Source organism: Gopherus evgoodei, chromosome 8 (genome assembly GCF_007399415.2).
Source record: "Gopherus evgoodei ecotype Sinaloan lineage chromosome 8, rGopEvg1_v1.p, whole genome shotgun sequence".
Classification (NCBI taxonomy): Eukaryota; Metazoa; Chordata; order Testudines; family Testudinidae; genus Gopherus; species Gopherus evgoodei.
The window spans coordinates 60,329,357-60,346,328 of NC_044329.1; the positions used below are offsets into that span (position 1 = coordinate 60,329,357).

Here is a 16,972-nt window from a genome sequence, read left to right on the forward strand (position 1 = left end):
TTTGGACCTTAGCGTCCAAAATATGGGGGTTAGCATGAAAGCCTCCAAGCTTAGTTACCAGCTTGGACCTGGTACTTGCTGCCACCACCCAAAAAATTAGAGTGTTTTGGGGCACTCTGGTCCCCCTGAAAAACCTTCCCTGGGGACCCCAAGACCCAAATCCCTTGAGTCTCACAACAAAGGGAAATAATCCTTTGTCCCTTCCCCCCTCCAGGTGCTCCTGGAGAGATACACAGACACAAGCTCTGTGAATCCAAACAGAGTGACTCCCCCTCTCTGTTCCCAGTCCTGGAACAAAAAGTACTTTCCTCTTCACCCAGAGGGAATGCAAAATCAGGCTAGCCAATTCAACACACACAGATCTCCCCTGATTTCTTCCTCCCACCAATTCCCTGGTGAGTACAGACTCAATTTCCCTGAAGTAAAGAAAACTTCAGCAGGTCTTAAAAGAAAGCTTTATATAAAAAGAAAGAAAAAATACATACAAATGTTCTCTCTGTATTAAGGTGACACAACACAGGGTCGATTGCTTAAAAGAATATTGAATAAACAGCCTTATTCAAAAAGAATACAAATCAAAGCACTCCAGCACTTATATTCATGCAAATACCAAAGAAAAGAAACCATATAACTTACTATCTGATCTCTTTGTCCTTACACTTAGAAACAGAAGATTAGAAAATAGAAACTACTTCTCCAAAGCTCAGAGACAGCAGGCAGCCAGAAAACAAAGACCTCAGACACACAATTCCCTCCACCCAAAGTTGAAAAAATCCGGTTTCCTGATTGGTCCTCTGGTCAGGTGCTTTAGGTGAGGGAAACTCTCACGGGAGAGTGCATCAGCAACTTTGTTAGAAGCTCCTGTGATGTGTTGAATTTCAAAATCAAAATCTTGGAGAGCTAAACTCCAACGAAGAAGTTTCTTGTTGTTCCCCTTGGCAGTGTGAAGCCACTTTAGTGCAGCATGGTCAGTTTGTAGTTTGAACCGCCGTCCCCAAACATATGGGCGTAGCTTTTCCAGGGCGTACACAATGGCATAGCATTCCTTTTCACTGACTGACCAGTGACTTTCCTTCTCAGACAGTTTCTTGCTGAGAAACACGACAGGATGGAAGTTGTGATCTATTGCTTCCTGCATGAGCACTGCTCCTATACCACACTCAGATGCATCTGTGGTTACTAGGAATGGTTTGTCAAAATCTGGGGCCCTGAGTACAGGGTCAGACATGAGCGTTGCCTTAAGCTGGGTAAAGGCTTTTTGACACTCATCAGTCCACTTAACGGCATTTGGCTGGGTCTTTTTGGTTAGGTCGGTCAATGGGGCAGCGATTTGGCTGTAGTGTGGTACAAATCGCCTATAGTATCCGGCCAAGCCTAAGAAGGATTGGACCTGCTTCTTGGACCGTGGGACAGGCCACTTTTGGATAGCATCCACCTTGGCCTGTAGGGGGTTTATGGTTCCTCGACCCACCTGGTGCCCCAGGTAAGTCACTCTGTTTTGGCCTATTTGACACTTTTTGGCCTTAACAGTTAGTCCTGCCTGCCTGATGCGCTGAAAGACCTTTTCCAGGTGTAGTAGGTGTTCGGGCCAGGAGTCTGAAAAAATGGCCACATCATCGAGGTAGGCAACTGCAAATTCTCCCAGTCCAGCTAGTAGACCATCTACCAGCCTCTGGAAGGTGGCGGGTGCATTTCGAAGGCCGAAAGGAAGGACATTGAATTCATACACCCCCGCATGGGTGACGAATGCTGACCTCTCCTTGGCAGGTTCATCTAGCGGTACTTGCCAGTACCCCTTGGTTAAATCTATTGTAGAGATGAACTGGGCACGTCCCAACTTCTCCAATAGCTCATCAGTGCGTGGCATTGGATAGTTGTCCGGACGAGTTACTGCATTTAGCTTACGGTAGTCCACGCAAAAGCGTATTTCCCCATCTGGTTTGGGTACCAGAACCACTGGAGATGCCCATGCACTGGTAGATGAGCGGATTATACCCATCTGTAGCATGCTCTGGATCTCCCGTTCTATAGCAGCTTGGGCATGAGGAGACACCCGGTAGGGTGGGGTTCTGATTGGGTGAGCATTACCTGTATCAATGGAGTGGTATGCCCGTTCAGTCCGTCCTGGGGTGGCTGAGAACAATGGGGCGAAGCTAGTGCACAGCTCCTTGATTTGTTGCCGCTGCAGACGTTCCAGGGTGGTTGAGAGGTTCACCTCTTCCACGCCACCGTCTTTTTTCCCGTCGTAGTAGACACCGTCAGGCCACTCAGCATCCTCTCCCTGGACTGTAAATTGACAAACCTGTAAGTCTCTGGAATAGAAAGGCTTGAGAGAATTAACATGGTACACTTTAGGGTTTAGTGAGGAATTGGGAAATGCTATGAGGTAGTTTACAGCTCCCAGGCGCTCTTGGACCGTGAATGGCCCTTCCCATGATGCTTCCATCTTATGGGCCTGTTGCGCCTTCAAGACCATAACCTGGTCTCCTACCTTGAAGGAACGTTCTCTGGCATGTCTGTTATACCAGGCCTTTTGCTCTTCTTGAGCATCCTTTAGGTTCTCTCTAGCAAGGGCTAAAGAGTGTCGGAGGGTGCTTTGTAGGTTGCTTACAAAGTCCAGAATGTTAGTTCCTGGAGAAGGCGTAAACCCCTCCCATTGCTGCTTCACCAACTGTAATGGCCCCTTAACCTCGTGACCATACACAGTTCAAATGGTGAAAACCCTAAACTGGGATGTGGTACAGCCCTGTAGGCAAACAGCAACTGCTGCAACACTAGGTCCCAATTATTGGAGAATTCGTTGATGAATTTTCGTATCATGGCCCCCAAAGTTCCATTGAACCTTTCCACCAGGCCATTGGTTTGATGGTGGTACGGGGTGGCAACCAAGTGATTCACCCCATGAGTTCCCCACAGTTTTTCCATGGTCCCTGCCAGGAAATTAGACCCTGAATCTGTAAGGATGTCAGAGGGCCAACCTACCCTGGCAAAGATGTCTGTTAGGGCCAGGCACACAGTGTTAACCCTGGTGTTGCCTAGAGCTACTGCTTCCGGCCATCGGGTAGCAAAGTCCACTAAAGTCAGTACGTACTGCTTTCCTCTGGGCGTCTTTTTTGGGAAAGGGCCCAGAATATCCACAGCTACTCGCTGAAATGGGACCTCAATTATGGGGAGTGGCTGGAGAGGGGCCTTGACCTGGTCTTGAGGCTTACCCACTCTTTGGCATACCTCACAAGACCGGACATACTTGGCAACATCCTTGCCCATCCCCTCCCAGTGGAAGGACTTCCCCAACCAGTCCTTGGTTCTGTTCACCCCAGCATGGCCACTGGGATGATCATGGGCTAAGCTTAAGAGCTTCCTCCGGTACTTAGTTGGAACCACCAACTGTTTTTGCGGCTGCCATTCTTCCCGGTGTCCACCAGAAAGAATTTCCTTGTATAAAAGTCCTTGGTCTATAACAAACCGGGATCGATTAGAAGAGCTGAGAGGCGGTGGGGTGCTCCGTGCCGCCGCCCAAGCTTTCTGAAGGCTGTCATCTGCTTCCTGCTCAGTCTGGAACTGTTCCCTTGAGGCTGGGGTCACCAGTTCTTCCTCAGACTGTGGACTTGGGCTTGGTCCCTCTGGAAGCGATGTAGGTGATGGGGTTGTTTCCGTTGCTGGTGAACCACTCTCCGCTGGTGCACCTGAGAGTATTTCAGGCTCTGGCTGAGCCTTTTGGGTATGGCTGTCTGTTGCTTCTGCCAGTTCTGGCTCGCTGGCGCCCACTGGCGTTGAGTTTGAAGATGGGGTTGCAATCGCTGGTGCTGGTTGCTGTTCCAGTTCCGGGCCTGGGACTGGAGATGCTGTGGCTGTTTCAGTGGTAAGCATGGAATCCGGGTCCACTACCTCTGTCTGGGTCTCTGGTAACACAGACGGGGCGTCTGTGGATGGCTCAGGAACAGGAATGGGTCTGGAAGCTTGCCTGGTTTGGCTATGGGTAACCATTCCCACTCTCTTGGCCCGCCTCACCTGGTTGGCCAAGTCTTCCCCCAGTAGCATGGGGATAGGATAATTGTCATAGACTGCAAAAGTCCACATTCCTGACCAGCCTTTGTACTGGACAGGCAGTTCAGCTGTAGGCAAGTCTACAGCTTGTGACATGAAGGGGTAAATTGTAACTTTGGACTTTGGGTTGATGAATTTGGGGTCTACGAAGGATTGGTGGATAGCTGACACTTGTGCCCCCGTGTCTCTCCATGCAGTAACCTTCTTTCCGCCCACTCTCAAATTTTCCCTTCGCTCCAAGTGTATTTGAGAGGCATCCGGGCCTGGGGATCTTTGGTGTGATGGTGGTGTAATGAATTGCACTCGCATGGTGTTCTTGGGACAGTTGGCCTTGATATGTCCCAGTTCATTACACTTAAAGCATCTTCCATCTGATGGGTCACTGGGCCGAGGTGAGTTACTGGAGACTGGTGAGGTGGAAGGGTAGGGTGTCTGTGGCTTTACTTGGGTGGTATGCGGGGTCTTTGGCTGTCCTCGGTTGTAGGGTTTATGGTCTGTGTGCCCCCTGTGGTAATCGTTCCCCTTGACAGTAGCTTTCTTGCTTTCTGCCAGTTCCATCCATTTGGCTCCAATCTCCCCTGCCTCAGCGAGATCTTTGGGTTTTCCATCTTGTATGTACCGTGTGATGTCCTCAGGAACACCATCCAAGAACTGCTCCATTTGTATGAGGAGGTTCAGTTCTTCCAAGGTTTGAATGTTGTTTCCTGTTATCCAGGCCTCATAGTTTTTTGCAATGTAGTAGGCGTGTTTGGGAAATGACACCTCTGGTTTCCACTTTTGGGTTCTGAAGCGCCGACGGGCATGATCTGGGGTTATCCCCATCCTGTATCTGGCCTTAGTTTGAAAAAGTTTATAGTCATTCATTTGCTGCTTAGGCATTTCAGCTGCCACCTCTGCTAAAGGTCCACTGAGTTGTGGCCTTAATTCTACCATGTACTGGTCTTCGGGGATGCTGTACCCAAGACAGGCTCTTTCAAAATTTTCCAAGAAGGCCTCGGTGTCATCACCTGCCTTGTAGGTGGGAAATTTCCTGTGTTGTGGAGCAATAATTGGCGCCGGGTTGTTAGGGTTGGCTGGCACATGCAGCCCAGCTTTTGCCAACTCCAGTTCATGTTTTCTCTGTTTTTCCTTCTCTTCATTTTCTTTTTGTTGTTTTTCCATTTCTCGGCGGTGGGCCGCCTCTTCTTCTTCTTGCTTCCTTCTGTGGGCCAACTCTTCTTCTTCTAGTTTTCTTTTGTAGGCTGCCTGTTCTCTTTGGTAGGCTGCCTCTCTTTCTCTCTCTCTTATTTCCATCTCTGTTTGTTTTATTTCCAGTTGTCGCCTGTGTTCAGCTTCTCTGAATTGGTCTTCGGCCTCAATTTTTGCCTTGGTAGACATGGTTCCTGTTTTCTTGTGTTGGGGTGCCCTCCAGTGTTTCTCTTCTGAACTGCAGGCTCTCTGTTGCCTCCTGAAGTCTGCCTAGCAACAGTGCCTTTAGCTAATCTTCAATGTTAAGTAAACCTGAAAAACCACTTTATTTGCATTTATATAGTGCTGGTATGACTCTCAATGGGAGTGCTATTGTGTGACAAAAGACTGTTAATAGTCTGGTAATGGCTTCTTGCTTAACATGCAAGCCACAAACTGCCAGAGAGAGCAGAAAAAAAAATTCTCTCTGGTTCCCTTTTAAAACCAACTGTTTCTCTCTGCTAAAAAGCCCTTAGCAGAGAAAAGAAAAATATAATATTCCTACTGGCTTCTGGATTCTGTCTAGATCCCACCCACTGCCACCATGTTATAACCTTAGTCCCAGATTTGGACCTTAGCGTCCAAAATATGGGGGTTAGCATGAAAGCCTCCAAGCTTAGTTACCAGCTTGGACCTGGTACTTGCTGCCACCACCCAAAAAATTAGAGTGTTTTGGGGCACTCTGGTCCCCCTGAAAAACCTTCCCTGGGGACCCCAAGACCCAAATCCCTTGAGTCTCACAACAAAGGGAAATAATCCTTTGTCCCTTCCCCCCTCCAGGTGCTCCTGGAGAGATACACAGACACAAGCTCTGTGAATCCAAACAGAGTGACTCCCCCTCTCTGTTCCCAGTCCTGGAACAAAAAGTACTTTCCTCTTCACCCAGAGGGAATGCAAAATCAGGCTAGCCAATTCAACACACACAGATCTCCCCTGATTTCTTCCTCCCACCAATTCCCTGGTGAGTACAGACTCAATTTCCCTGAAGTAAAGAAAACTTCAGCAGGTCTTAAAAGAAAGCTTTATATAAAAAGAAAGAAAAAATACATACAAATGTTCTCTCTGTATTAAGGTGACACAACACAGGGTCGATTGCTTAAAAGAATATTGAATAAACAGCCTTATTCAAAAAGAATACAAATCAAAGCACTCCAGCACTTATATTCATGCAAATACCAAAGAAAAGAAACCATATAACTTACTATCTGATCTCTTTGTCCTTACACTTAGAAACAGAAGATTAGAAAATAGAAACTACTTCTCCAAAGCTCAGAGACAGCAGGCAGCCAGAAAACAAAGACCTCAGACACACAATTCCCTCCACCCAAAGTTGAAAAAATCCGGTTTCCTGATTGGTCCTCTGGTCAGGTGCTTTAGGTGAAAGAGACATTAACCCTTAGCTATCTGTTTATGACACAAGCCACACACTGAAAAAGCTCCAGTGAGTAAACAACTAGCATCTCATCTTGGCTTGCAACTCTGGACTCACTGTAACACTTCAGTCAGTGCTCCCTTCTGTACTGGCTCCCCAGTGACTACAGACTGGTATCTCTGTTTTGATATTCAAAGCACCTGCATGGGATTTGGTCCTAGTTCACTGAGAGATCACCTTGACCTTTCACAACCAGGATGCTTCATTTCACTTGAACTCTGAAACAGCTGGACCAAGACTAGGGAATTGACCTCAACACTTTCAGGTTTTACAGGCTGGCTCACAGCCCATTAAAGTCAGTGGAAAGACTGACATTGATCGTAGTGGAAGTTGGGTAAGGCCCTAAATGAAAAATGTTCAATTAAGCTTTCCCTGGATAAGTTCTTTATGAACTTATGCTTCCATGCAATGCACACAGAAACACAAAAACTGTGAACTGGTGGAGTTATTTCCCCTGCAGACTGGGAAGGGAGGGAGAAAAGAAGTACACGTCTACCCCGATATAACGCTGTCCTTGGGAGCCAAAAAATCGTACTGCATTATAAATGAAATTGTGTTATATCGAACTTGCTTTGATCCTCCAAAGTGCGCTGTCCCACCCCCCCAGGACGCTGCTTTACCGCGTTATATCTGAATTCGTGTTATATCGGGTCACGTTATATCGGGGTAGAGGTGTAGTTCTTTCTATTTTAACTGTTCAGATACTACACTGATAGGGTCCTGTATAAAGCAGGGAAAGAGGTGGATGAGATGGGCAGTGAGATTCAGAGAGGAGAATTTTGTCCTTTCTAGTGGCATCTGGTCTTAAAGTCTGGAATTTCAGAGCTGCAGTAAATACAGTCATGCATGATGATCTCTTCTTGTAACTGTGTAAGCTCCGAGGTAATCATGCTGCTGAAATAACAGAGATATTTTCCATTAAAAAGAAACAGCTAAAGAATGTCTCAGGAGCTATAGAACCATAGAAATGTAGGGTTGGAAGGATCTTGAGAGGGTATCAAGTCCCTTCACTGACAGGGATTCCACAGCCTCTCTTGGAAGCCTATTCCAGAGTTTATAATCCCCAGATCCTTTTAAGCAGCATTATTTCCTAGCAAGTTATTCCCTGTTTTGTAGCTCTGCATTTCATTTTATATGTGTATGAAGATTATTTTAATGTACTGATAGTTTCTTGCCATAACAGAAAAACTGGATAGTGTATAACGAAATCTATAATGCTTTTCATGTCTGAGTTCCTGTGCTTGTTCAGGGTTCATTCCAATTTGGGTTAATATTCTAATCAAAGGGTATGTCTACACTACGGGATTATTCCGATTTTACAGAAACCGGTTTTTTAAAACAGATTGTATAGAGTCGAGTGCACACGGCCACAATAAGCACATTAATTCGGTGGTGTGCTTCCATGTACTGAGGCTAGCGTCGATTTCCGGAGCGTTGCACTGTGGGTAGCTATCCCATAGCTATCCCATAGTTCCCGCAGTCTCCCCCGCCCATTGGAATTCTGGATTGAGATCCCAGTGCCTGATGGAGCAAAAAACATTGTCACTGGTGCTTCTGGGTACAGCCTCAATCCTCTGTTCGTGAAAGCAGTGGCAGCCAACTATTTCGCGCCTTTTTTCCTATGTGAACTGTGCAGATGCTATACCACAGCAAGCATGGACCCTGCTGAGCTCAAGACAGCAATCATAGATGTTTTAAAGACCTCGTGCATTCTCCTGCAGTCTATGCTGAACTGGGACCTGCAAAGCCAGGCGAGGAGTAGGCGGCTACGGCAGAGCGGTGACAAGAGTGATAAGGACATGGACACAGAATTCTCTCAAACTGCGGGCCCCGGCATGTTGGAGATCCTGCTGGTAATGGGGCAGGTTCTAGCCATGGAACGCCGATTTTGGGTCCAGGAAACAAGCATAGACTGGTGGGATCGCATAGTGTTGCAGGTGTGGGACAATTTCCAGTGGCTGCGAAACTTTTGCACGCGTAAGGGCACTTTCATGGAACTTTGTGACTTGCTTCCCCTGCCCTGAAACGCCAGAATACCAAGATGAGAGCAGCCCTCACAGTGGAGAAGCGAGTGGCAATAGCCTTCTGGAAGCTTGCAACGCCAGACAGCTAGCGGTCAGTTGGGAATCAATTTGGAGTGGGCAAATCTACTGTGGGGGCTGCTGTGATGCAAGTAGCCAAAGCAATCATGATCATAGAATCATAGAATCATTAAACTGTTGCTATGAAAGGTTGTGACTCTGGGAAATGTGCAGGTAATAGTGGATGGCTTTGCTGCAATGGGATTCCCTAACTGTGGGGGGGCGATAGATGGAACCCATATCCCTATCTTGGCACCGGAGCCCCAGGGCACCTAGTACATAAACCACAAGGGGTCCTTTACAATGATGCTGCAAGCACTGGTGGATCACAAGGGACGTTTCACTAACATCCATGTGGGAGGGCCGGGAAGGGTTCCTGACGCTCGCGTCTTCAGGAACACTACTCTATTTAAACGGCTGCAGCAAGGGAATTACTTCCCAGACCAGAAATTAACAGTTGGGGATGTTGAAATGCCTGTCGTTATCCTGGGTGACCCAGCCTACCCCTTGATGCCATTGCTCATGAAGCCATACACAGGCAACCTGGACAGTAGTCAGGAGCTGTTCAGCTACAGGCTGAGCAAGTGCAGAATGGTGGTAGAATGTGCATTTGGCCGTTTAAAGGCGCGCTGGCGCACATTACTGACTCACTCAGACCTCAGCCAAACCCATGTCCCTGTTGTTATTGCTGCTTGCTGTGTGCTCCACAATCTCTGTGAGAGAAAGGGGGAGACCTTTATGGCAGGTTGGAGGCTGAGGCAAAACACCTGGCCGCTGATTATGCGCAGCCAGACACCAGGGTGATTAGAAGAGCACATCAGGAAGCGGTGCGCATCAGAGAAGCTTTAAAAACCAGTTTCATCATGGGCCAGGGCACGGTATGACTGTTGTTTGTTTCTCCTTGATGAAACCCCCCGCCCCCTTGATTGACTCATTCCCTGTAAGCTACCCACCCTCCCCCTTCGATTATCGCTTCTTCTTAAGGAAATAAAATCACTTTTGTTTAAAAATCATGTATTCTTTATTAATTAATTATAAAAAGAGGGCGAGAACTGACAAGGTAGCCTGGGTGGGGTTTGGGAAGAGGATAGGAGGGAAGGAAAAGGCCACTAAAAAAATTTCAAATGACAGCCTTTTGGTTGGGCTGTCCACGAGGGTGGAGTGGGCGGGTGCACGAAGCCTTCCCCCATGCATTCTTACATGTCTGGGTGAGGAAGATATGGAACATGGTGAGGCGGGAGGTGTCATAAACAGATAGCTAAGGGTTAATGTCTCTTTCACCTGAAGCACCTGACCAGAGGACCAATCAGGAAACCAGATTTTTTCAACTTTGGGTGGAGGGAATTTTGTGTCTGAGGTCTTTGTTTTCTGTCTGCCTGCCTTCTCGGAGCTTTGGAGAAGTAGTTTCTGCTTTCTAATCTTCTGTTTCTAAGTGTAAGGACAAAGAGATCAGATAGTAAGTTATATGGTTTTTTTTCTTTGGTATTTGCATGAATATAAGTGCTGGAGTGCTTTGATTTGTATTCTTTTTGAATAAGGCTGTTTATTCAATATTCTTTTAAGCAATCGACCCTGTATTTTGTCACCTTAATACAGAGAGACCATTTGTATGTATTTTTTCTTTCTTTTTATATAAAGCTTTCTTTTTGAGACCTGCTGGAGTTTTCTTTTCTGGGAAATTTCAGGGAAATTGAGTCTGTACTCACCAGGGAATTGGTGGGAGGAAGAAATCAGGGGGAGATCTGTGGGTGTTGGATTTGCTAGCCTGATTTTGCATTCCCTCTGGGTGAAGAGGAAAGTGCTTTGTTTTCCAGGACTGGGAACGGAGAGGGGGAGTCACTCTGTTTGGATTCACAGAGCTTGTGTCTGTGTATCTCTCCAGGAGCACCTGGAGAGGGGAAGGGAAAAAGGATTATTTCCCTTTGTTGTGAGACTCAAGGGATTTGGGTCTTGGGGTCCCCAGGGAAGGTTTTTCAGGGGGACCAGAGTGCCCCAAAACACTCTAATTTTTTGGGTGGTGGCAGCAAGTACCAGGTCCAAGCTGGTAACTAAGCTTGGAGGTTTTCATGCTAACCCCCATATTTTGGACGCTAAGGTCCAAATCTGGGACTAGAGTTATGACAGGAGGGTGGTTATACAGGGGCTGCAGCGGCACTGTAAGATCCTGCTGCTGTTCCTGAAGCTCCACCATATACCGGAGCATGTCAGTTTGATCACGCAGCAGCCCGTGTTGCATCCTGCCACCGCTGATCTTCCTGCCGCCACCTCTCATCTCGAGCGTCTCTCCTCACCTCACGTTCATCCCTCCTGTCCTCACAGTCATGGCATCTTTCCTGTACTTTGATAACACGTCCTTCCACTCATTCAGATGAGCTCTTTCATTGCAGGTTACTTCCATGATTTTCGAGAACATTTCGTCTCGCATCTTTTTTTTCCACCACCTTATCTGAGATAGCCTTCGGGATGGAGTAGGGAGGCTTTAAAAATTTGCAGCTGCATGAGGGAGGGAAAAAAGAGAGAGAAGTATTTAAAAAGATACATTTTACAGAACAATGGTTATACTCTTTCACGGTGAACAACACTATTCACCTTACATAGCGCATGTGATTTCACTACAAGGTTGCATTTTGCATCTTAATATTGAGTGCCTGCAGCTCTGGTGTTAGAGATCTCACAGACGCAGGTCTGGGCAGCAGAATTCGGTAAGTCATTGTCTTTCGTCTTCTGCAGCCTTCATCTATCTAACTTTCACACGGCACTGTACTGAGTCCCTGGTGTGGCCTCTCCACATCATGGCCTTGGAAATTTTTTCAAATGTTTTTTCATTTTGTCTTTTTGAATGGAGTTCTGTTAGCATGGAATCCTCTCCCCATACAGCGATCAGATCCAGTACCTCGCGTGCAGTCCATGCTGGAGCTCTTTTTCAATTCTCTGGAGATTGCATTGTTACCTGTGCTGATGAGCGCTGCGTGGTCACCTGTGCTGGTGAGCTCTCCACGCTGGCCAAACAGGAAATGAAATTCAAAAGTTCGTGGGGCTTTTCCTGTCTACTTGGCCAGTGCATCCGAGTTCAGATGGCTTTCCAGAGCGGTCACAATGGTGCGTTGTGGGATAGCTCCCAGAGGCCAATACCATCGAATTGCAGCCACACTAACCCTAATCCGACATGGCAGTACCAATCTGAGCGCTACTCACCTCGTCGGGGAGGAGTACAGAAATCGGTTTTAAGAGCCCTTTGTATCGATATAAAGGGCTTCGTTGTGTGGATGGGTGCAGAGTTAAATCGGTTTAACGCTACTAAATTTGGTATAAACGCGTAGTGTAGACCAGGCCTAATCTGTTTTTTGTTTTTACTGTTCCGTTATTGCAATATCTGAGCTCCTCCCAGGTAACTGGGTGAAGCCATTTGGTTCGGTGGCCTAGAGGAATAGGAGTGAAGTTCTGGAACAGCCTTCCAAGGGAGCAGTGAGGGCAAAAAAACCAATTGGCTTCAAGACTGAGCTTGATACATTTATGGAGGGGATGGTATGATTAGACTGCCTGCCATGGCATGTAGCAGATTTGTCACTGCTAGCACCAAATATCTCCAACAGCAAGTAATGGGACACTAGATGGGGAGGACTCTGAGCTGCAACAGAGAATTCTGTAGGTGTATGACTGTTGGGTCTTGCCGAAATGCTCAGGGTCCAACTGACTGCCATGTTTGGGGTCCGGAAGGAATTTTCCCCCAGGTCAGATTGGCAGAGGCCATGAGGGTTTTTTGCCTTCCTCTGCAGCTTGTGACACGAGTCACTTGCTGGTTTAAACCAAAGTAAATGGTGATTTTCAGTAATTTGAAGTCTTCAAATCATGATTTTGGAATTTCAGTAACTCAGCCAGAGGTTATGGGAGTATTAAAGGCGAGGTTCTGTGGGCGAGGTTCTGTGGCCTGCAATGTGCAGGAGGTCAGACTAGATGATCATGATGGTCCCTTCTGGCCTTAATCTATGAGATGTATTCTGAGCTCTGCTACTTACTTTTCTGTGTGACTTTGAACAAGTGATTTCACCACTCTGTGGTTCTGTTTCCTAATCTGAAAATGGGGATAATGACATTTGCCATCTTTGTAAAGTGGTCTGAGTTCTATGGATGAAAGTTGCTATATAAGATACATAATACTTAAATAATGCTTTGGTAAATGAGCTCAGAATCAGTCTGCTAGAGACTGATTTGTTCTGCTGAAACTCTAATCACTAAATGCTTTTAAGTTTGAGCTAGGAAAATAAAAGTAAAATTTAAAAAAGAAGTCATATTAATGATTTAATGTTACTATTAAATCTGAATATTCTTGTAGTGTTTGATTTACACCCCAAAATCAGATATGGACCAAATTCTGATTTCATATACTGCAGTGTAACTCCATTTACCTCAGTCATTATACCTGATTTACATTACTTTAAACAAGATCAGAATCAGGGGCCAAGTATATTTTTGTTCTAGTGATTTCACTCAACAGTTGTAATTTTTTTCTGCTGCAAGTTTCAGATCTTTGTAATAAGTACATGATCAAAATATGCCACCTAGTGGCTATATTGCCTTCTACTTTCAACATCAAAGAATTTGGCTTTTTAACATAGACATTTTTTAAAGATAGTCTTCCTCTTTTGTGCTGTATAATTTTCTATAGAAGGCACCGAACATTATTTCATAACAAGATTGTCCACATAGCAGAATTGAAACAGCGGATGAGAAATGTCTAGATGACTCATTCATGAGGTTCTTCAACTAATTCAGGTAGCAGTGCAGACATTCTCTTTAGATGATCCATGGAGTATGAAATCAAGCCAAAGTAGATGAATTTAGCTTTCTCTCTTTTTTTAGCTGCTGCTGCTCTTGTGCTCTTCCCTTTTTGGCAGAGTGAATATTTGAGTTTGCAGTGATTTATAGAGGCAAAAAAAACCCTGACCTTTTTTCCTCCCCAGACTCTTGCATATCCTGGCAAATGACCTCTTTAAATGGACACGCATTTGCTTTTTAAATTTAGATAGGCAATCTGCCACCACATTATAGTTCTTTACTGATGATCCTGGCTATTCCTCTGTTGACTTGTGGGCCCTGTTAAGTCCTCACAGCCATTAAGTTTATTGTTGTATTTTTAATCAAAGGGTAGAGACATTGCATGGACCAAAGGCTTGTGGGACTTTTAGTGTGACCAAAATGAGGGTAAAGACGGGATGACCTAGGAATTAAACTGTGGCAAAATAGTTCCTCACTTTATACTCAGGACACACTAACTTCTTTCATTTTCAGTTATCAGGGTAGAGCCCCAAAATAAGACACTTTCTCAATGTTTATTTGTCAGGTCTTTTAGTGCACATTGTTTATGCTATCATGATAAAAGGACTGTATTAGGACAAATCATAATTCATAATAAGCTACCATATTATACAGCCTTCTAATTTCAAAATTCTCCAGTCTTCCAGACGTCACCTATATTTTATCAGAAATGACTATTTAAAAACACCAACAAACTAGTGATTTACCATAAGAGATTGAGAAGTAGTTAGGATTCTTTTTGGGGGAGATGTGTGTATGAGGAGAAGGAACGATATTTTTTTATTCAAAAATTTCAACATACGGTCTGTTTATTTGTTGTTACAGCCCCTTCTTCTAAGCAATACTGGCTTGCTTCTGGTATTAAGAGCAACAGTTGTAAAAGCTGATATGGCTTTTTGCCATCAGTTAAAGAGCCACCTCCAGTGTCAATTCTTTGCCCTGAACTTTGACTCTGTTTTACAGGTGATCAAGCAAGCAATGGTGGAAAGCATTGAATACAGAAGACAGAATCCATCCCGCTGCTCTGTGTCCCTCAGCAATGTTGAGGCAAGAAAATACTTCAACAAGAACTCTCCAAGCACTAAGCATACATAGGATATGTACTGCAGGTGCCACTCCTTCAAGAAATTTGCTAAATCTATGTAACTGGATCTGGACATGAGTTACAACACACCATTGCTCAGGTGAAGGGGCCATGCGAAACTGAGAGAAGCATTTTTTGTGAAATTTCATGTTTCACTGTGATTTTGTACTTTTTTACATTTTTGTTTTGCATCTACAAACATTTACAAAATTCCAGCATAAATGGCCATTTCTTTATTTTAAAAAATACAGACTTGTGCATGCTTTGGATGCAAAGTAATTTGGTTCAAAATGCTATTTTTGTAAAACATCTGCCAATTTCATGAATATTTTCTCTCAATATTTTCGATTTTAAATGTTTGTTGAAGTGGCAACTGTGTCCAGGCTCCTGTAAGGGCCACACTGAAAATGCCACACGCAGGGCAAACTGCAAGGAACAGGAGCAGACAATCCCCCAAACTAGTGGTTTATCCTATAATTAGATTCATCAAACCAGTAACAAAACAGTTTTTGTAATACCACACTGGTTAACCAGAAGCCGAACACAATCCCCTGTAAACATTCCAGCCCTTGGCTCCCATCTAGACAACCAAGTCTAATACAGTGAGGAGTTAATGAAAACCCATTTCATTATATGTGAGCTTCTTTCTAATGCCAAGGGATCAGACACATACTTCCAGGTCAATATGAATCTCACCCAAATACTACGCTGTCAGCCAATCTTTAGTAAACAAACTAAAGATGTAATAATAAAAGAAGAGAGTTATAAATGATTAATAGATCACATACATACAAATAATTCCAAGTCCTTATATCAAGTTTGTAGCAATGATGAAATAGATCGGAGTGGCCAACCTGTGGCTTCGGAGCCACATGCAGCTATTCAGACATTAATGTGCAGCTCCTTGTATAGGCACTGACTTGGGGGCTGGAGCTACAGGTGCCAAATTTCCAATGTGCCAGGGGCTGATCACTGCTCAACCTCCAGTCCTTCCCACCCCCTCCCCTGAGCTTGCCGTGCCCTCAGTCCTCCCCCTCCAACCCCCGAGCCTCCTGCATGCCACGAAACAGCTGATTGGGAGGTGATAGGGAGGGGAAGGTGCTGGGAGCCGGGGGGGGGAGGAAAGGGGGCGGGACATATTACGGTGGCTCTGTGGCAATGTACATTGGTAAATTCTGGCTCCTTCTCAGGCTCAGATTGGCCACCCCTGGAATAAATTGATGGCTTGTAGAGTCTCTCTGGTAACTTCCGAAAAATTGGAAGGTCCTCAGTTCAAAGTTCATGATGCTCCTTTTAGTTGTAAACCCACAATCCAGAGAATTAGGACAGAAAATAGGCAAAATGGAGATATCTCAGGGTCCTTTATATCCTCTGCCATGTGCTTGGAATTTTACTGCCCCAAACAAAGCCCACAGTCCCTGTTTGTGGAAAGTTACTGGCCCAAGATGGAGTCCAGGGTCACATGCATATATCATGTGCCTCTACATGTTTTGCTGAATCACATAGAGTGGCCATTGGCTCCTTGCTGGCTGAGACATCCTCAGGAAGAGCTATCGGGATGGGATGAGTTTCTTAAATGGCCCTTTGTGATAGCTGAGTTACCTCGATGGGCCATCAATACATAGCTGTCTGGCCCTAATGTAAATCCTATCTGGAGGATGTCACATAACATAGGTTTTAGATAACAGCACATAGCCAATATTCATAACTTCAGATACAAAGATGATACCTGCTTACAAACAGGATAATCATACTTAGCAAATCATAACTTTTCTATTGGCACCTTACATGATTCACTGTGTATAAGATTTAAGGGAATTGTGTTAGTGTGGTAAGAAGAGTGATATGAATGGTCACCTTTCTTATAAACAGCATCACAGTGCCATTTTCTAATATGTGACAAAATATCAAAATCTTGGAATGCAGACTTGTGAGATAAATTTTACACACCTGTACAATTCAGGATGAATTATTTTACTACATAAAGGCAGTGACTTTCTTCAACACAATAAAACATTAAGGGCATAGATTTCATGAAGCTAAGGCCCAGATCCCATTCCACTTTATATCAATGGTAAAATTGTCATTGACTTCAGTGTAAACAAGGTTGGCTCCTTACTCAGTATCAACTTTCTAATGTATACAATTTCTCAGCAGTTGCCAATTATTAGGGATAGTAATGTTGATTCTTCCTATAGATTTATTTTATAGATAACCCTTCCCTGATCACTGCTCTCCTTTGGCCAGACTGACCATGCCAAAAATCCAGTATACAAAATCCCTAAG

The 16,972-nt window shown here is 45.0% G+C and overlaps 1 protein-coding gene across 4 annotated transcripts in view; it reads left to right on the forward strand.

Annotated features, from left to right (window-relative positions):
* The window catches only part of PLA2G4A (phospholipase A2 group IVA), a 308,898-nt gene extending 293,511 nt beyond the window's left edge, over positions 1-15,387 (forward strand). For all 4 annotated transcript variants that reach the window (XM_030572624.1, XM_030572622.1, XM_030572625.1 and 1 more), the window contains exon 18: positions 14,566-15,387. In XM_030572624.1, coding sequence (XP_030428484.1) covers positions 14,566-14,697 — 132 coding nt within the window. In that variant the 3' untranslated portion in view covers positions 14,698-15,387. The remainder of the gene's footprint in view (positions 1-14,565) is intronic.
* The last annotated feature ends 1,585 nt before the right edge of the window (positions 15,388-16,972 follow it).